The sequence below is a fragment of the Cuculus canorus genome, chromosome 1 (assembly GCF_017976375.1).
Source record: "Cuculus canorus isolate bCucCan1 chromosome 1, bCucCan1.pri, whole genome shotgun sequence".
In the NCBI taxonomy this organism is placed as follows: domain Eukaryota; kingdom Metazoa; phylum Chordata; class Aves; order Cuculiformes; family Cuculidae; genus Cuculus; species Cuculus canorus.
This window is the reverse complement of record NC_071401.1, coordinates 168479387-168500373: the sequence shown is the minus strand read 5'-3', so window position 1 is coordinate 168500373 and position 20987 is coordinate 168479387. Positions and strand designations below refer to the sequence as shown.

The 20987-nt window shown below is 42.0% G+C and overlaps 1 protein-coding gene across 2 annotated transcripts; it reads right to left on the bottom strand.

Annotated features, from left to right (window-relative positions):
- Nucleotides 1-274: 274 nt before the first annotated feature.
- On the bottom strand, nucleotides 275-14264 carry SOCS2 (suppressor of cytokine signaling 2). Of its 2 annotated transcripts, none has more exons than XM_054071518.1 (3): nucleotides 14184-14264; nucleotides 12430-12634; nucleotides 275-11726 (listed from the first exon to the last, which is right to left on the bottom strand). In XM_054071518.1, the coding sequence occupies exons 2-3, from the start codon at nucleotides 12548-12550 to the stop codon at nucleotides 11278-11280; spliced, it is 570 nt and encodes a 189-aa protein (XP_053927493.1). In that variant the 5' UTR covers nucleotides 12551-12634; nucleotides 14184-14264; the 3' UTR covers nucleotides 275-11277. The 2 variants fall into 2 exon arrangements, with proteins under 2 accessions (XP_053927493.1, XP_053927485.1); XM_054071510.1 differs by lacking the exon at nucleotides 14184-14264 and adding an exon at nucleotides 13721-13885.
- Nucleotides 14265-20987: the final 6723 nt, after the last annotated feature.

Here is a 20987-nt window from a genome sequence, read left to right as displayed (position 1 = left end):
AGGAGCTCTATCTAAAATTAAATTAGAAGTTACAGAACTGGAGTTTCAGTGCTATTAGAAGCAGCTGATCTCATTACTCCCTAGGGGTACAGTGTATGCTGAGCCAAACTTCATCCGGGTGCTTGTATCATCATATCAAACCTACGATCAATACAGCGATGTTGTATTGAATACGATATATATTTCGTTGTATTGCTTTCATCTGAACAGCCTAAAAATGAAGAAACTTTCATAGATGAAAACCATTTAATGAGACCCAGCCTTTGTCTGCCAGTTTCCAGGTGCTGAGCATATTCTCATAGTTCTATTCATCTATCACTGAATGCAAAAACTTGTCTTTCACATAATATATATGAATTTTTCAAACCACAGTATGGCAGACAAGAGAAAACTGTGATTCACAGAGCTGTAAAAATGAGGCAGTGTAATTTCCTATCATATATTATCAAAGAACTTTTTTCCATCTTTACGTAGGTGTCAGGTGTCACATGGGCTTGAGCAATGTTGGCCCTTTTCTTCTGGGTCAGGACTGCGGTAGCGATGAAAGGAAAATTAAAAGATCCTGCAGAGCTGGAACGCACTACCTCAAAGCTGCAGGCACCCACAGCGACCTGGCTCTGCTCTGCTGGGCTTGCTAATGCCTGCCCTCTGGAAAAACAGGAAAGGTGGTTGCTGCAGCTGCTGCTAGAAAGGTTGCTGCTGTGTGAATCCCATTTGCATAGGCAGTTTAGACTAATACAGATTGAAGGGTATTTGGAGCTTAGTTATGGAAACCTTTACATGCCTTTCCTAGATGTTGTACCCAGGAAGTATTTGCCATGGAAAAAATATATCTGAAAGTATATGAGTGGAACTCATATACTGCGTGTGTTCAACGTGATATGTATCTTCAAGATTTTGCATGAAGATGCACACTTAGTCGCAGTTAGAAAACTTAGATCCTTTTCCTTTGATTTTCCTGTGGCTGACAGCGAAGTTGAGAACTTGTGTGGATGCAGAATGTAAATGACAATCGTAAAGGCTAAATTTCTATACTGGATTTAAGAAGTGTTTAAAAAATTATATACCTTTATTATGTGGCCAGCTTCTGCAGGCATGCTACTTATCTGGCAATTTTAAAACAATATTTTGGTTCGTTTGACATAATGCTTTTATCTATGATTTTTTTCTGGATAATAAATGTGATAAAGGGGTTTAAATTGCTTTTAAATAATTAACAATATCTTATTCTGATACATCTGTTAAAACAGGGTAAATGTTTTTTGTCTCACACACACATGTTAGTCTTCTAGGAACACAGACATAAAAATACTCGTAGGGGTTGTTTTCAGAGTGATGGATTAAGGTATTTACTATGACCCTGACAACTCTGGAAACCACAGAAGTCAGTCATCATGCATAACTCTTAAGACAAGAAGTACACTGCTGTTGTAGCCAAAGTATGGCTGAAGTGGTTTCACGTTTTCATGTCATGGATAGTTTGTCATACCCATCGTGAGAAAATACGTTTGTCAACAATACAAACCGGCACCAGGGAGCAGAGAAAACCACAAACTCATCTATAGGATCGTTTCTCAAAACAGAGCTGTACAGCCACTAAAAGCTTCCTTTATTAACTTCTTATATTTCTGATGCCAGCTTTTTTAACCCAGTTACAGTCACTATCTAAGTAACTGTATTATATCTGGAATCGGAGTGACCAAACTTGGAGACTTAAAATATCACATCATTGTAATCCTGACAGCTGCATCTAATTGCAGATAGTGTGCCTACATTTTAGAATAGAAAATGAACACAAGCAGTTACATCATTTGCATTTGCTATATCTTTTTGCCAGATGAGGCAATTAGAATTATTTGGTTTATACTGTCCAAGAATGTCTTAGAAAGTTAGCAAAACATGTGGATATGCACAGAGCAACTCCACTTCCCGCTCCAGTAAATGTTAGCAGTCGTACAGCCAGCATTTAGTCACATCCTTTGCTTATAGTCTAAACAGAGATGTAAAGAAGGAAGGCAATGAAAGGAAACAGACGTGCCTAGGAAGGAAGAGGTTGACAGCAGAGATCCAAATCTGATTAAAGGGAAAATCTGGTGTTTGCTCTTCCTTCTACTGGTTTATAACTAGTCCTGCAATTCACAAGCGGAAACTAAATGTGCTACTGGTGTTTTGGGTTTATCTATAGCTCTGCACCCTGGGCGTTGTTAATATTCTACAGTTACAGAATAAGGATGCACACGGGTAATACTGTAAGGCCAAAGAGAGAAGGCTTTAAGCTTTTCAGTTTTGTTCTCTTTGGTTCAGCTCTGACTCAGGTTCTTCCAGTTCAGTTTTGGTCCAAGTTCAGAAGGACAATTTGGTTCTATTCCAGTTTTGGGAACAAAAAAAAATATATGTACATATATTTGAACCAGTTTGGGTTCGGCTCAGCCCCCCACTAATGCTGCTCAAATATCAAAGCTAACCATGTAGATTAAAAGAGTATTTCCTAGACTTTCTAGATCAGAGAATCATGGTTAGTCCTGCACATCGGTATCATCAGATTTTTTGACTTAAAAGTGGTTTAGACTTAAAATTCCCTGGTTCTGTGGATTGGAGAATCACGCCACACTTTTGAGAACTGCTGAATTTGGTGTAGCAAGTCCATATCTGTGGGAACTAAGCCAAGCAGCACCTTTTCTAACGATGCTATTCTCCATACATGCGAGTTATTCCAGGTTAGAATACCAGAGTTTTGAATTTACCGTAAACCTTTCTAAAGCTCACTTAAAAGTCCCAAATCTTTTTAGAAACTGTACAAGTAAAATGAGATTTTTAAAAGAAAAGGCTTTTGAGAGGATCCTTTTTGCTAATTAGAGTCAAGCTGTATCCTAGCATGTACTTTTCTTTTCTTCCTACAGACTAATTTGTGTCTGCTGATAACGAGAGCCAAAATGTGTTTTTAAATCTAGTGCAAGCAGATTTAATCTATTAGGAGTATGCTGTTTTCAATTGCCTGTAGGTCAGCATTCCAACTTTAAGGACAAAGGAAAAGAAATATGAGCTTCTAAATTTGTTTGTTAAAAACACATCTAATTAATTGGTTAAATCTCTCACACAACCTCTGAAATGAAGATGGAAAAACAGAAACATAAATTACATGGTTCTCTGTCATCTTAAGAAAAGCAAGCACAAAAACACATTTCTGAATGTGATGTTTCTCAAAAACTTTTAAAATGTAAATTGGGGTGGCCCAGACTCGGTGGCCTGAAGACCAGATGAGGGTCTTACAAGCCATTGCTGTCCTAGGCAACAATCCCTTCCTCCCTTTCCTCTTTTCCCTCACCCTGAGCTCTGTTGCCCTTCCCTTTGCAGCGTGGCCCTCCCTAATGCCAACACCCAGGTCTCCCATGCCAGCCACTGAAAACCAGGCTGATGCCAAGGAAGGGGATGTTTTGGTATGGGAAGGCTGCACAACTTTAGACTGCACAACTGTAGATCCTTGCGAGCAGGATCCGAGGGCACTGGACTGTGGGTTGGGAGCTGGTGTCACCCTTCAGGTGGCATTTGATACTCCAAAAATGATTCTTTATCACTTCTGAGAAAGGAATTGCATCACTGAATTGGATCAGCCCTTGGGCTGCTGCTTAGATTATTCTGGTACTTCATAACTTCCCATTCATTTAAATAATAAAGGCTTTAAATTAAATACAGTTCAGAGAGAGACTATAGAATGTAGGTGACACATTGTGAACTTTCTTAAAAACATTACTTTATTAAAAGGCGTGTCCAGCATGTAGGTAAAATACAGCACCAACAGTTTCAAAACAACTTAAACCACAGGGTTTGAAGTGACTGTAGTGTCTGTACATTTACATTTGTTTCAATAATAAAAATAAGTGTTTATTAGCAGAACTGAGTGAACTACTTCTTAATGCTGTTTAGTTTGATATAAATAATCTCTAGCCAAAAGTTGAGTGCAGAATAGTTATAAAAAAATAAGCAGGCACCAAATGCAAAACTTTTGTGTTCGTTCCAGAAAAAAAAAATCTCTGCGATGAATTGTAATAAAAACCCTGCAAATAATATTTGCAAAATGTGACTCAGTTTTTCTCAGAATTTTTAGTCCATTTTCTTTAAATACGTGAGTAAACAGTGCTCTGTTTGGTTTTGAAGTTTAATGTGAAGATGCTTTGAGGAGACCGATGAAATACTGCAAGCCTCTAAATATTTATTCCAGACTTTTGAAACTATTTTTCAAATGTAAAGCAACCATTTTAATAATGTGAGAATAAACAAAGAAAATTCACAAATTAGCCTGAAAATTAAACTTTGACAAATAACTAAAGGGAATTTAAAATTTAAGTCTGAAGCCTTTTCACGAAACCAACTTCTTTTGTTTGCAAATTACAGTATATTAAATGATTGTCTAGCATTTTAGATAAAAGACTGGAAGGCTGGTTTTATTTAGGATTCAAATAACTACTGCTTTTATAATATTCTGTTTCTTTCCCAGGCTTTGAACTGGACAAACTCATATACAATACCTATATTTTTAAAAGTTCTTACTTTCAGGTTAAGCTTTTCAGGAGCTAGTAATGATTCATGGAAAGTTTTTACAGGTAGCCTAGCAAGAGATTTCCCACTGCTTACACTTTTTCCATAAGTCTCGTTTTCAAACAAAAAATACTCTTGGATTAAAAATTCCTTTACTCTATTTTGCTCCTTTTCAAAATGAAACCTGTCTGCGTTCATGGTTACAGTGGGCTGGTTAAGAAGCCGGCAGTAGGCACTGCATCCTCCATCAGAAGAGTTAAAAGAAACAGATGAATTTCCAGAAAACAATTATCTTATCTATGGCAATTTCCCTCACAGACAAGATGCCTATGAAGCGCTTCAGCTTATGAAGAAGCTGTGATGCCACTTTCACTGCAGTCTAATTCGATCAGAATCTCACTTTCCTAAGTTATTCTAACTAGCAGTGCAGCAGTTAAAAGATATTACCATAACTGCAGTTTACGTTCCTATCAATGTTAATTGAAATGTAAGCAACCTTTCACACCATGCTGATAAATTACAGAATGTTAAGTCCACTGCCCACTTTACAGGCAGGTATATTGCAGCAAATATAGGCTCAGCCCTGCTCGATATTGCTCTTCCTCTGAGAAAACCAGCTAAAAATCCCATGGACATTTGATCCACAACTTACTCTGCTCTCCAGACTGTGTCAAAAAGCAGCACTCTAGGTAAGAAAAAAGCAAATTTATGACGTGTATAGTATAGGCATCCAGAACAGCCCCTCAAATTTGGAGATTACCCCTGAGACAAACTGAGTTTGGGTACAGAGATCCAGCTGAAAGGATCCTGTTTCAGGGTTGCAACCTAAAGAGATACAATTAAATTGTAACAAAGCATTTTGAATACTGATTTTACAGCTTTCAACTATCAGTCTTACAACTGCTTCTTATATAATACTTGTTATCAAGTCTGATCCAAATAACCTCAATAAAGTCAAAAGAAGAACTGGCACTGGGCTTTGAATCTTTTCCTACGTTTAACATACTTCTGCATTTACTATTTGGTAACCGACAGAGCATCAAATTGCAATCCTCAGCTATGAAACGTCAGTTATGGAACAACTTGACTGAAACAAAAGGATTTACTTATGTAAACCCTGTCTGCCAGAGAAAGAAAAATTGAGGCAAGAGCATCGAATCTGGTTGTGTTTTTTCAAATGTATTTTTCTCTTTGCAGCACTCAGCACTAAAACTTTTTCTGGGTATTATCTGTTTGAACTTTTTCCTCCTAAATGCCAACTCATTCCTTATGCTAAAGTAAATAGCTTTTGCTCCTGCATTTTATTCCTCCTTAATACCGTAGAAAGTAATGGTATTATTCTGGTATTTCAGTTCCTAGAGAATTAATGATTCCAACTCTGGAAGAAAACAAAACAAAACACAGGTGCACTCCCTTTTTTTTAAACAGGATTTAAGAAGAATAAAATCTACAATTTATCAGGCAGATTAAACATAATTATGGTGATATGTTATTACATTTTCTTGGACTTTCTTAGAGGCACTGGCTACTTCAAAGCCCTGGAGATAGCCTGATTAATAAACATAATTTATCCCTCTCCCCCTTGGCAGTCCTGGGACCAGGACAGACTGATTTTGCTATAACCTTTTTTTTTTTCCCCCCTGAAATTCAGTTATTTAAGCAGACTTTGTTTATATGTGGTTTCAAATTGTGTGCTGATACTAGTTACTCTCTTGGACCGTGAAGCTCTACTAAGACACCTTTCAGCATTGTACTAGTCCTGATGGTTATTTGATAAGCCTTGTGATAAGTGCCACCTCATAGGAGCTGCTGGCTGCCATATTCTTTGACACCAAAAGCCAGGCAGATAATTCCTTCCTCAGCAAGCAGAATATCTTCTCATCTGGTTTCCTGGTGGCTGTATTTTACCCATCTTTTAGCATGCCCTCTGTCTAAGACAGTGGGTAAGGGCCAACGATGACCAACACTGTTGTCCTTCATAGCCTCTGCCACCAAAGACTCTGCCTCCCAGTTTCTTTGACTGATCTCCAGCCTATGGTAGAAATTACCCAATTCCAGCAGCACTGTAGTGACCCATCATGTTGTAAAGGGAGCTCAGACCTTGGTAATCTGAAGTTATGCGTTGGTGGGATGTTGTTTCCAGGCATTTTCAGTCATGCTTGGGGCTGAGGCCTGCTGAAGTTACCACCAATAAAGCAGTGGTTTACAGGAGCTAGGCTGAGATACCAAAGTGGCTTGTCATCTCCACTTCCTTTGTGTAAACGCTAACCAGCTCAGACCGTTCACATAATTTCTAGCTATTCTATTTGGAAATCTGTGGTTTGTGTACTAAAAGTTTCATTTATTTCTGTAATTTTTTATAAATAAAATTTCTCCTTTTGACAGTAAAGTTAGCAGTCAATATGATGCTTGGATTTATTTTAGTGACAGCGAAGTCAGCAAGAGTTTTAGTTTATTTTAAATGACTGTTAGACACAACACCCACATCTAGAGGTATCTCTTCCCATTTCCATCATGTGTTCTGGCTTAAGAAGAAAAAAATCACTGACAATACTCAACTTACTTTCTGCTAAATCCTAAGCTTATAGCCAAAGGAAAAAAATCCATGGGAATTTTATCAAGAATACAAGAAAAAGTTCTTGAATAAAACATGTAAGTAAATAATCTATTTTCTGCAATCTTGAACAAGGTAATTTACCTAAGGTAAAATACAAAAGTAATTTACACTTTGATAAGACACAAGAAGTGGCTAAGACACAGGAATTCACGCAACTACAGAACCACGTCCTTCCTAGCGTATGTAGATTCTGTTTTCTTAAGCTGATGAGACTACAGTCTCAGATTCTAAAGCTCCATGGTTTGCAGTGAGGCGTAAGTTCTGGATTGTTTTGAGATATAAAAATAAACCTCTCTGCCCCCATGTTCTAGTGAACAATTTTTCCTTCTTGCTAGTAATTATATATTGTTTATCTAGAATGTGTTTACATACAATATAATTAGGATAATACTGATGAGATAAGATTAAAGTAAAATTACTTCTAATGCAATGGGTGCAGCTGCTTGGTTGCGTTCCCACTCTACACACCCATCTTGTACTTGAACCATTTTCTGTCTCAGGTGATAATACTAGCAGCAGGGAAATGCCCATACAATTAAAGTGGAGCCATAGTTCACACTACTGCTGGGTTAGTGCTAAACTAAATACAGTCACTGATTCCATTTTCATCATCTTGTAATTATTTTTCTATTATTTTTCTCAAGCATCACTTCTAAGGATTCTGGGATACTTAGCTCTCCTTTAATTAAAATTAAGAGGTTTTCAGCAACTCACATTGCAGGTATAAGTTGGAAAGCCTGAAACCATAAGACTCAAAAATGAAAAACCAAACCAACACATGGGGTGAAAAGAAAAGGATGAAAGTGTTTATCACGATTTTCGGTTGACTCATGGGCATTGAACCTGTGAAACTGATGTCATTGATTACTCTTTACTAGCAATTCAACGTGACCTGTACCTGTTAGAAGTCATTTTTGGAATCTGAAGGGCCAGCAATTTAAAAGCTGGTGCTGTGAACAAGCAACCCCAACATCCATAAAGTAAAAAAAAAAAAGTACAAAAAAAAAATAGCACTGGAACTTTTCAAAAAAATGTTTGGACAACATCATCATGCTTGAAGATTCATAAAGTCTACATGCAAGATTTTTGTACCACTGTAATCTAATCATGTGCTATCCTTGGATTTTTTTGTACCAGAACAAGTCATTCCTCTGTGCTGCATTAGAATGAAACCGAGCTTTCAGCAAGCTATAGTGTGGTTTAGTTTTACTAGTGCGATGCATCAGCCCTAGGGCTGGCATTCTAATGAGAACAAGAACTATGCTTTCATACAAAGAGGACTAGTTCCCCCTCCAGTCTGTTCAAAATATTGTTCACTGCTTCAAGCACACCATAGCTACAGACCCCAGTTTTCCTCACAGCAACTAATACGATGCCAAGTGTTATGTCAGCATGCTCAACATCTGGTGACTTGATTTCACATCACAGTAACTACTCATTATTTGCAAGAATAGCCACCTTTGACTTTAACTTTACTAGCAGTCCTTATCCTCAGCCTGCCGTTTGCCCTCATGCGTTGGAGCACCACTAATAAAAAGCTCAGGGAGCAGTCCTGCATCTGCCCTGTGTCATTCCTCAGAGCTTGGCTCGGCTGTGGAATACACCTGGCCTGTGACTGCTTACAGCAAGCTGCCAGCAATGAGCCATAACAAATTTCCTGTATATACACACCACAATGGTCTCATTGCACCCCAAAGCTCTTATCTTCTCAGTCTACTTGTTCCAGCATTGGTATTGGTGATTTTAACTCCCTGGGCCAGGGTCTAGCCTGGAGGGAACTTATCTTGAGGGACCTTAGCATAAGGTATTCACGAAAGAGACCCCAAGCATATGACCACCGAATATCACCTTGGCTAAAAATGCCAAGTAGCAGAAGGTTAACGTTGCAGCAGGTTAGCATGTTTCCTTACTGCAACAGAAGTTACTCCAAATAGCAGCTATCTCATATCAAGGCAGAGCTAGACAATAACTGTAAGAAAATAGATTAATTAGAAGTGTTGCAAGGAATAAGGTTCTTTCACAAGCACTACTCACAGGAAAAGCTCCTCAGTTTCAGAGTGGCAGATACTAACAAGGCAGATGACAAGCATAGAAGAACCATGTCCTTACAACACGTATCTGGAATACAAGAGTTTTTTCTGGGATGGGCACCATGTTATTTGAAAAACTTCCAATGATCTGCTACATTTTGGCAGGACACAGGGAAAAATTTTACAAATAAACTCTTGTTTTGTTTTTCAGGAGACAACTTGCCCCTAAAGCTTGCATTAAAAATAGGGAGAGAGAATTGAAGCCCTGGAGGACAAGGGAGAAAAGCCACCTTTTCCACAGAGAGAACAACAACATGTCAAGTATTTGCCACACCAAGGGATTATCCCCTCTGCCTCGGGTTCTTAGTGTCTGCTTTGTCTCAATGGCCGTGTTTCTCGTTTATGCCAGCATGTTAATGACAAAACTGCATACATAACACTGGGAGTTTAAATCATGCAACAAAGTAAGCTGGTTAGTGCCCCAGAGTTTATGAGAAGGGACACAGCATCTTGACTGTACTACAGAGCAGTTAAGCCACAAGGAAAACAAGAAGATTATTTTATGTTGTTTCTATTTCAGCCTGGGCAGGGCTAGATTTCAGCAAGTCTTGACAACCCTCCTTGTTCAAACACAGTCTATTTGCTTTAATTAAAAAGTAAGTGAGAGAAAGAGTTAAAACTATGAAATGGTCGACTGAGGATGAATCTATGTCCTTGTTTCTCTCTTTACTGCTCTCCTATTATTCTCATCCTGAATACGCCTTCTATTAAATACTTTACATTTAGATTGAGGAGTGGGTACTGATGATCTTAGTCCCTCCATCACATTTGGAGGACTACTGTGACACAAAAAGTGATGTCCTGTGCTAATACCTAACTTCAGGAATTCAGCAGGCAGCCTCCAAGACACGAATCCAAACATAATCCAGCTATACCTCTGAGCAGCACCACAAAGGGAAAGCTGGAGTATTCATCCTCACTGATACATGTGCATTTGTTTAACTATTAGCTGGGAAATTATATAGGTTCATAAGATCACTCTTTCTTGGACAGTAGAAAATCCATACGTACAAAGATTGGGAGATCATTGTGCAATTTAATTTACTTTATTGAGTAATAGTCTGACAGCCACAATGGTGAATTAGAAGAAAATTAAAGAAAAAATAAACACCTCCCACCCCCCTTCCCAAAAAAAACCCCAAATCTATATTTCCCCACAAATTTGGGAAAGAAGCTGAAGAAAATATTCTACACTGTAGAAGACAGCTGTAACTGCTGATATTCATGTTTTGACATTGGAACTGAGCATCTGCAAGTCTGCAGCATACAGTCCTAAAGCCTCAACCAAAAGACGCTTAATAGTAATAACATGGATATATCACCTCTGGGAAGATGTTAACATGTTAACAAAGATTCTGGGATACCAATCTGGTATAATCGGCAACATATACTGGGTTATTATGAAAGAAGTGGCATTTCTCCTTAAGGTCAGCTTTTAGAGAACTTTGAAAAACAATGTCTTAAACTGATTGCTTAGAGTACTCCTTTGCTTGCAGAAAAGCACAAGAATTATAATTCAATAAAAAATGAATAGATGATCACTTTTTTGACTGCATTTGATTAGTTGCATAACTTTGGCAAGATTATCACAGTGTGATCCAGTTAAGCTTTCAGGATTATATAAACACCAGCACCAAATTAATCTTGGAATCAGGCAACTGAGATACTTATGCACTCTCACATGTCTCTGACCACTTCTGCAGTCTCCCCCGTTCCCACTACTTCAATTAGCATTTGACACAGTGCAATATTTTATGCCATTGACAAAGCAACACAATCTGGGCAGATTCCTGGCTTCTCTCTCCTTGCAAGAATAGCAAGCCACCTTGTCAAACCCCCGAGGATGCAAGCTGGGATTATTCTACATAAAGTCTCCCTTTGTGGCATCTGAAATAAAAACCTTTCCCCCAGAACTGCCACTGTTTTGATAGTGAATTCCATGCTGAGTTGTACAACTGGTTACTCAGTTCTTTGGCTGATTTTAAGAATTGCATTTAAAAGTTACTCTACATTAGAGGCATTTAGAAAAGATATTTATACCTGGTATTGGTACTCTTTCAAGTACTCTTTCAGTCGTGTTGGTAACGGCAGCTCCCAGATCTGATTTGTACATTTGTTTATTGTTATTCTGCAGCGGTGTTGCAGAGACGGAGCAGATGTATAGAGAGGTTTGTTCAAGTAGAGATGAACTGTCCCATTTGAAGGCGTTTCGGTTCTGTCCTTGCACATAAGAACATAGTACTCAATCAAATGCACGACACTGTTGAACTGTTTAAGTCTAGATCTGACACAAGTGATAGAGTCCAGTCTAAACTTGCCATCTTGATATTCTATACGCAGATTGGTCGGTCCTGCTGATGTCTTTACTGAAATAGTCAGCAGGTACTCTGAATGTGAACTGTCCCTAACCAAGAAGGTCCCTTCAGGAGCATCCTGTAATCTCTCTTTGGCTTCAGCAACAGTCATGTTGCCCCAGTACCATCCTGTAAAGAGAAAGTGGGGTTTGTTTAGTCTTGTTTGTTTGTTTCAAAAAATGTGCTCGTTGGCTGATGCATTTGTTATAACCCGTTCCCTTTGTTGTTTGAAAGCTGAAATCCTGCAGGCATGGTCAATTTTTATTTGCTATTTCAATTCCTTTGCTTTACAAAGCATCTTATTCTGACAGACCCTTCCAGATCCCCGTTTATCTTCAGCTTTGCGCACGCACACAAACCTGCCCGCACCGCCCCGTGGGGCTAAGGCCGATGCCTCCCGCACGGCACAACCTGGCAGCCCGCAAAAAAAAAAACAAACCCTGTTCCAGGTAAATCTAGGTCGGCTTCTGCTGAAATGAGCTTTGCCTGGCAAATTCCCTCTGGGAACTGGAGCCCGGGGAGGGAGCGAGCCGCTCCGGCGGATGCGGGGGCAGCGGCGGCGCCTCGAGCGCTTTTCCCGTTGCATTAAATGAGAATATCGCTAAGAGAGGGGTAAGAAAACTTGGCCGGAGCGGCTGTGGCCCTAGCGGGGAAGGGATGAAGGCGAGAACCCAACCCTCCTCCCGCCGGGGGAGCGCAGGTACGCGAGGATGCGGCGGCCGCTCCTGCCCTCGAGCGGTCCCGGTGCTTTCGCTTCGCAAAGCATCTCCCCGCCGCCTTCCTTCCCCCGCCCTGGGCACGGCCGGGCTGCTCCCCCGCGGCCGGCGCTTACCTGCCCGCCGCAGCTCGTCCATGGCCGCGTCCAGCTGCTCCTCACGGGGCTCCGCCGCCGCCCCGGGGCGCTCCCAGGCGCCCTCCGAGCTCCGCAGGGACCCGCCGGAGCGCAGGGTCATGGGCGGGGGCCGCCCGAGGGCTCCGCTTCGCCCTGCTCAGCGCCTCGCCGGGCGCATCGCCCCGGCCCCCGGCCCGGGAGCTGCCTGCGAGCGGAGAGAGAGCAGGGTTAGCGGCCAGCCCCACTCCCGGAGCGCTCCCGGAGCTCGCCGGCATCCCGAGGCGAGAGATCACCGAGCGTGGGAAGGACATCGCCTCCCCCCGCCGCCCGCCACGGCCCCGGCTCCCCTCCGCCGGCGGCGACCTCCCCTTTCCGTAGAGGCAAAGCCGCTGATCCGCAAACGCTCGGCCGGGGAAGGGGCGTTCGGAGATGCGGGAGGAGAGCCGGGCACCTCAAGGTAGGAGCGGGGCGGGGGCGGCACGGGGCGCGGCGGGTCTCCGGCTCGCACTAAGCGCGGAACGTGAAGCCAGACCTCTAGGAACGGGAGGGGAGCTCCCGGGGTGGGAGCGAGCCTCTCCCGGGCTCCTCGGGGGGAGGCTGCGATATATTTAGCGCGGGGGAGGAAGCGTGCTTTTCCCGTCCCATTAAGCGCTGATATTGTGGGGGAAAAAAATGATCTTTCCGCTCCGCCGAAGCGAACGGGAGGAACAAAAAGAGCTGCTCGCTCTCCCACTGTGACGCTGGGAAGCCGGACAGCGCCGGGGAGGGGGGTCCCAGCCGGGGAAGGGGCTCCCGGGGAGAACCAGGACGGGAACCGGGCAGAGCCTCCGCCTCCAGGTGCGCAGCCGCCGCCAGGTGAGGGTTTCTGCCGAGGGAGCCCCTTCCGTCACAAGTCCCGCTGCGGGAAGCTGAGAAACTTTGTCCAAATTCACCTTTATTGGCAGCGGACAGGTCGCTCTGCCGGGTTTCTATCGCGACCTATGCGGGCACACGCACACGGTAACACCCCCCTCGGCATCCCCGTCCCGGGCGCAGGTGCGGGGCCGCCGGGCGCAGGTGGGAGATGCTGCCCCGGCGCGACCCCTTGCGAAGGGAAAGAAGCCTGGAGGCGAAGGGAAAGAAGCCTGGAGGCGAAGGGAAAGAAGCCTGGAGGCGAAGGGAAAGAAGGGAGCTCGGAGCGGACGGCGAGAGCGACGAGCGCCGGGGCAGCCTGCCTTTAGCTTGAGGAGGGGGAAGCCTTGGTGGTGGCGGGCACCGCGGGGCGGGGGACGGACGGACGGACGGGACTCACCCGGGCTGTGCGGGACGGGGCTGGGGCCGCCTGGAGGCGGTCAGGTTGTCCTCGCTGCCCGGGCACCGGGGGGACAAGAGCGGCTGCCGGGCGCTCCCGGCGAAACAACGCTCTGCGCTCCCCCCCTTTCTCTCCGGCGCGGGCGGTCTGTTCGCCTTTGATTGCGAGGCGAAGGCATCCTCCACCCCCCCACCCCCCCCTTCCACTTCTCCCCACCCCTCCCGGGATGGCTCCATACAAAGGCTGCTTTCCAGGAACTTTCCAGGAACCGCATCATGTGACAGGACCCGCTCCGGCGCCTCCACCGCGAGCGCGGCCAGCCGGAGCCAGGGCAGCGCTTTCCTAGCCTTCCTCCTCCTCCTCCTCCTCCACCCACACCTCTTTTCCTCCTCCCCCCCTCCCCGGAGCGAGCAGGTCAGTGCCCGGGGGATCGCGCACCCCCCGTCCCTCCCCCTGCGGGCACCTGAGCGGCCGGCAGCGCCGGCAAAGGGAGGGGTGGGGGAATTTCGGTGCCGAAGGAGCCCGGTGCCAGGGAACCCGGGGCGGCCGGAGCTCCCGAGACACCCCACCCTCATCCCCGCCCCCCCCCCTTTTCGCCCTCCGGCGCTAAATACCTCTCTGCTCCGAACAGCCATTGCGATGCGATGCGCGCGCCGATCCCCCCCCCCCCAATCCTCTTCCACGATATTTTGTATTTTTGTTTTGTTTTTCTTTTAAATAAACCCCCGTCTCACGGTGTCGGGGGGACGTTGGGTGCAAAGCTGGAGCCGCTGGTGCTGCTCGGTGACCGCAGGCACCTTCTGTCCCTGCCCCGGGAGGGGCTTTAGAAGGTTACAAAAAGAATTAGGAAAGAAAAGAATGGGAAACAAAGTCAAAGTAGCTGGATTGGGCTTTCCCCCTTCCCCCACCCCCCCACCCCCCCAGTTCCTTCGCCCTTGGCTGCAGGTCAGGGCTCCCTGCGAATTTCACGGAGGTGTTCTGCAGTGCTTTTTGGGTTTGACGGCAGAAAGATGTCTTTTTAAAGTCTTCAGGGGTAAAAAAATAGTATACAATGATACAAAATAATCTCATTAAAAACTGGGTGGGGAAGCCTTTGTTGTTATAGAGATAAATGCACTGAGCTCCAGGTGTCCCGCACTGGGAAAGCTCCCAAAGGGACGCTCCTGCCTTGGGTGCTCCCTGGTACCTCCTGGAATTCAAAGTTTCTTTAAAGAAAAAGAAAGGAGAGAGAAAAAAAGGAAAAAGGTACCGTGGAGGACGGTTCCTGCAAGCTTTTGTAGTAGATATTATAATTTTTAAACATCGGGGGGCGAGTGAAGAGCACTAGAGTTAATAGTTCTCTTCAGAAATAAGTGCTGTATTTAGTGATTAAGCAAATTAATTGGAGGGGGGGAAAAAAAAAATCTACTTTGTTAAGTGAACTTGTCAGTATGGTTTCATCTGTTTGTAATACCTGGGTGATTTTGAATTTAATTTAGTCAGCTTATGAAAAAAAAGATGGATTTAATCACTGACAGTACCACAAATTTAAAATGAGGTCTGAGGAACAAACATGGGCTTTCTTACATAAGCATTCTCAGAAACGGTTTAAAACAATTTAGGGCTTGAAGGACGTTCTTGTTCCTGTTTTTGTCCGTGCAGCTCAGATAGTCTCAAATCCAGCCTCCAGTGACTCTTGTGGAATCCCCACTAACTTTTTGTTGGATAGATGTGAAGAGAGGAGAGAATATGTTTGTGTTCTTTGAAATTTAGTTGACAGTTCTGCTAGCCATGATGTGAGATCTTGCGTAAAATCTAGTATGATTTTTCAGAATTTCACTGGCTTCACTATGTTCAGAAGCAGGGGAAAAAAAATACAGTTCTATTTTTGTTGTTAAAATAATTCCGTATATGTTTATGCAGTCACAGAGCTGTTGCTCAAAAATATTTTATTGTGATTTAATAGTGTTCAAATCAGGGCTGTTCCTTTAAAATTTAGTATTTCGTCTTAGAGAAAAGGAATGCATCTTGTCTAGATGCAGAGCTGATTTTTTTACAGCTTTGCTGTAGTTCTCTTTCCCTATGATATTTATTAGTGGCATTTTTATGTGGATAGTATCTCAAGACCTCTTTTGCTTCTGCTGTTTATTCGTCAGTTGAAGTCATAATAATTTGTTTCTAAAACCACAGCTGGCTGCTATAAAGGCAGAGAGAGGAAGACCCATGATTTATGTGGTGAATGAGCAATAAGAACGGAAGAATGTAATAAGTATTTTTTACTTAAAGCTTCAGATATTGTTATGAAGAAGGTAGAATAAAAATTAAATAGGCAGTATATGAGTAGAATCTTTCATAAACAGAGTTCAGTTAATTTTTTACTTTCATGAGAAGTTAATGTCTTTTAAAAATAGTACTAAAGATCTGATAAATTTACAAGAGTAATGAAATTCAAACTTAAAACCTGCAAATCGATCTTTAAATAACACTTTTGGCACCTCATAAGAGCACTTTGGTTCACAGTTACCTTTATTCTCTGGTATGAGACTTCCGTAAGTACTGTAGGCTCGGTGGAATGAGTTAGTATTTCACTGCTTCTTTCAACAATGTTAGTTAGCTGGTTTTCTCCTCTGTCTGTGTGAGTCTTTCACACAGTCACAAGGGAGGAAAAAAAATATTTTTAAGTGTAAGAAAATGTGATTAAATTAAATTACTTTTGGGATTATGGGCCACATGCGGTGCATGAAACTACTTCAAGCTACGTTTTAGCTTCTTTGACATTAAGATGTTTTATACATATTTGGTCTGCCCTAAGTGTTTCACTATATAAAAAGTTAGAATGGAATAGGAGAGAGATGATGTGAAATGGAGAAAGAGGAAAAGAGCAGCATGGAGATCTCCGGCTCTGAAAACTTAGCCTGCCTTCATGTAAACAAAATAATTTTTTTAATTTGCCATGGAACAAACAGCAGTTCTTCTACACAGAGTCACTAATATGAAGAGAGAATTATACAATTAGGGTTTTAAAATTTGTAAATACAATTCAAAACAAGTGGTTTATTTAGTTTTAGTCTTTGTGTTTTGGGGTAGCAATTCTAGGGCAAATAATGCCCATGTGTATACAGTTATGAATTCTTCTGAACCAGTTTTAGAAGCATGTCATCCAACGGGAGATGAAAGGCACAGACTTAAGGAATCTCTGATTCCTTTTCCAGATCCTTTTACTGTGCATTAATGTTTTACTTTGGGCAGTATATCATCCGTATTTTAAATATTTTTAATGGAAGTTTGTATTAGTAGTGAAAACATGAACATTAAGAGTTCTTGAAAATCAGAAGCAGAATATATTATGTTTCTGACTTGTTTTCAGACATACGTGCTCAAAAAGGGAGGGGGAGGGACAAGTGATTTTTTTTTTTTTTTCCTTTAGGCAAAAATCCCTTTCGTGACCAAGGAAGGAGGCAACAACATTTTTACAATAGTGTGAAGCGCCAGTTACTAGAAATGATTTTCACTTTGTTCCTGAAAAGTATGCCAAATTTACTGGAGAGCCAGCGCGCTGATTTATTTATATAATATGACGTGAGTGGAGAAGGGAGTAACGCCTTTTTGCTAAATTTGCTTTGATTTGCTGAAAAGTTTACTGATTTATTTAGCTAGATTTGTCTAGCTACCTGAAAGAATATAAGGGGCCTTTCCTTGCTCTCTGCATTCTTCCATCCCAAAGGTGCAGCACAGAATATCCATTATCCATGACATACCGTTTGGTTGGATAAAATCTGCTTTGGTTAAAAAGGCAGCTATTGCTTATCACTTGTGTCTATTTATTTGCCATGTTTTGACAGCTTCTTATCTAAACTGATCTAAATAACAATGTCTACCTGCCACAGCTCCTGCCTGTCCTGTGGTTACAGGGGCCAGGCTGATCTCGAGGAAAGAAATAGGAATATTGAATCTATCTCAAGCATATTAGAGCACGTTACTTGTAGCTCCACACCACGAACAAGGTGTGCGATGCCAGCCCTGAGAGAATTTCTTAGTCAGCAGGAAGGTTTGATTATTTCACAGGATTTCTTAAAATATAAAAAATATAGCAGAGAGAAAACAAGTATTTTCATAAATGGGATCACTCTGCTCTTTCCAGCTGCCCTAGAAACAGAATGTTTTGATGAAATAAATTATGATGTATACCAAACAATTTTACTCTTAACCAGCTGTCACCTTATTTCCTGTCATTTTTATCTATTCAGATCTAAATGCTTTGTCTTTCTTGAGACAATATATTTGATAAAGGAGAATAATAAAAAATTCAGCGAATAATTTCTGTGAATCAGTGGTGCTCTGAAAGAAAACCAGCACTTGTAATTTAAAAGTAAACCAATGAGAGATGGCACCAAGGGAGCAGTACTTTGAAATAACATTTAGATTATTTTCTTTCAGAGACGGTTGAGGAAAAAAAAGCATCATTTCCTTCAGTTCAGTGGATAGGTAGATGGATAATTACCACCAAGCATGAAGCTCTTGCCACAAAAAGGTGACATTTAAATTCTTATCTCATTTCATCATGTGTGTTATGCTGTTTAAAATCTGCATTGGCATCTAAAGGCCTCACTGGTTATCTAGGCATGCTTAGGATCTTTAATTAAAAATATTAAATGTAGTACTTTTACAGTTTCTCTAACGTACTATTTATAATTTTAAGGTAAAAACAAAATAACATAAAAAATAATTTGGCTGGACTTGTTGAGAAAAAGCGGAATGTGGCAACACAGGCTACTAAGCTTAAAAAAGAAAGGTAATGTACAGAGTAGTTTTCACTTTATACTCCGTTAGGCTTCTTTATAAACACTGAGTAGAATTCTGTTCTGTCACTTTGTTATTTTGTGAACAATGCAGTTTCACTCTGACTAGAACTAGCTAAATATTGCTGAAAGTTATCTGAGGATAATTGTAAATATATGTGCTTTGACAGCATTTTCTTCCCCATCATGCTTCCTTTATACAAACACGGTGAAAAAAAGACTACCGGCACGAACTGTTTCGATAGCAGTCATTTTAAGCAACTCCTAGGAGAATATTTGCCATGGATTTCAATATTCAGATTGTAGTATAAGGTGCTATGACCATAATATTTGTTTATGTTATTTTGGGGCTGAGAAAGTGTATATATGCCTGAGAAAGAGTGCATAGGTATGTATAGACACAAACACGTATACATACACGTGCTCACCACCACACTCTTTGAAGTTATGAATTTTTGGAGAAATGTATACTTTTCTCTTTGCTTTAGAAAAATCCTAGAGATAGCACAGCTGAAAGCACTCTGAAACCTTGCATTCTTGTCCTAGATGCCGCCAGAAAAAACAAACCTTTTATGCCTGAGGAGGCTTGAGACATTTTCTTGCCAGTTGCGAGTCCTACTTCTCAAAGTAAAAAAAAAGCAAGTAATATCTGTGAAAGAAGTTTTCCTGACAGACGGCATGCAGGCAGCTCTCCTGTTCTCTGCCAGTCCATAAGTAATTAAAGATCCTTCGTCGGCCAAGAGTCAGTTCTGAATTGAATAAGGAAAATTAAAGCAGATGATGCAGTGGCTCTCTCCTAAGGAGATAATTTTGAGTGCAAAGTAAAACAAAGATTATGAAGAAACTGGGTTATATGTCTCTGAATAAATGGCCTCCCATCAGAAAAGGACTAATTTTAAATCACTGTTCTAGTTCTTATATTAAGGATGGTTTGATTCACCCAGAACTATTTGGCCTTGAGGATAAATTCCTACAATTAAGTGTTTATGATTGAAAGTGCTGCCATGGAAAGCAGACAGATGAATATCATTTCAGGAGTACTGTGAATCATTAAATGAGTCGTAGAACCTTTTCCTGGGCATGAGCCACTTTTAAATTTCAGACTAAGGCTATTCTAGACTTCAGCGTAAGGCCTGGCGTGTTGCTGTATTTAGGAGTTTGAATAACAGGATAATCAACATGTACTGATGTGTTTATGTAATTTTAAACTTCTTGCAGTCAACTGAAAAGGTGCTGCCCGTGGTAGGTGTCAATGCTGCTCAGGTCAAATGCATTTTTCAGATTAGTACGTTAAGTGTTTGTGCCAGGTAATGAACTTAACCTGCCTCTGACGTGTTGGCTTCTTTTGGTTCAAGATAGGCATGGCTGCTTTCCCCGCTTCAGTGTTTCTACTGAAGGAAGCATGGATGTGGAATGTCGTACAAACCTGAGTAGATGACAAGAAAACAGTGTTGGCTGCCAACGACCTTCTGTCTCTTTATTTGTCATGATTAGTGCTTAGGGTTTTTGTCAGGAAGGCTCAAGGCGCCATCCTGTAATTGACTGGCGTGTTGGGAGGATGTAAACTGAAATACAGGACAGACAGACAGACTGATGTTTTTGGGGTTTAACAGGGAATAGACACAGGGCTACTCTTCTTGGTTAAGGAAAGACTATTGGTCCACATCTCGCCTTTTCTTGGCGCTACCTGTCTGTTCCCAGGATTGCTTGCCCCTCCTATAAGCAGTTTTGCCAGGTACCTGGAAATTAAAGCTCAGACAGTAGTAGATAAAATGGGATAGACTGCTTGAAGCAGTTACCGTCTCCCTTAAACTGCACCTGAATCTACCCGAACCATCCTTCCCATGGTTCTGATGGGAGCGTACGTCTCCTCCTAAACAGCTTCAGCTTTGAGTCTGGTGTGTTTGGATCAACCCCAGTTTCAGCGTGGCTCAAAACTGCAGTTGTTCAGGAGCAGCTTCATCAACTGTTTGGTCGTGAGGTGGCAAATTCTCTCATGGGGTGGGGTTAATGGTTTGGGATGAGAGTGGGAACTCCTTCAGCCATCTGATTTTAATCCCTTACCAGATGTGACTCGAAGTCCTTAGATGCCCTCTACTGCCATATACCAGAATTAATAGATGGCCCTGTGTAACCAAATCGAGATTTGCTGGAGTTTGTTATTATCTCTCTCTGTCTTTGTAAATGAACGGGGGAGGAGAAATAATATTAATCATTACTACAAAATATGCCAAGCCTTTTATAAAGTGTGAGTTTGGGCTAGACATCTTTTCTGACTTTCAGTGCCATTGCCCTGTATTTCAAAATTTTAACACTATTTTTAGCATTCTTTTCAGAGCTCACTTCTCTGATAAATTATCCCTCTGGGAATAAGTTTGATCCAGAAAGATGCTTGAGGCACAGCAGAATTTTTCCACAGCATTTCAGGCCACATCATGCTAGATGGAAGGAAGCTGCAAAACCTGCTGCTGCAGCTCTGTCTCTGTTCT

Bases quoted from the DNA above. Each gene is read 5' to 3' on its own strand.
- SOCS2 (XM_054071518.1), bottom strand. From the start codon at position 12,550: ATGACCCTGCGCTCCGGCGGGTCCCTGCGGAGCTCGGAGGGCGCCTGG. The intron at 11,727-12,429 runs GTAAGCGCCGGC...TTCTCTTTACAG, and splicing joins GGACGAGCTGCGGCGGGCAG to GATGGTACTGGGGCAACATG.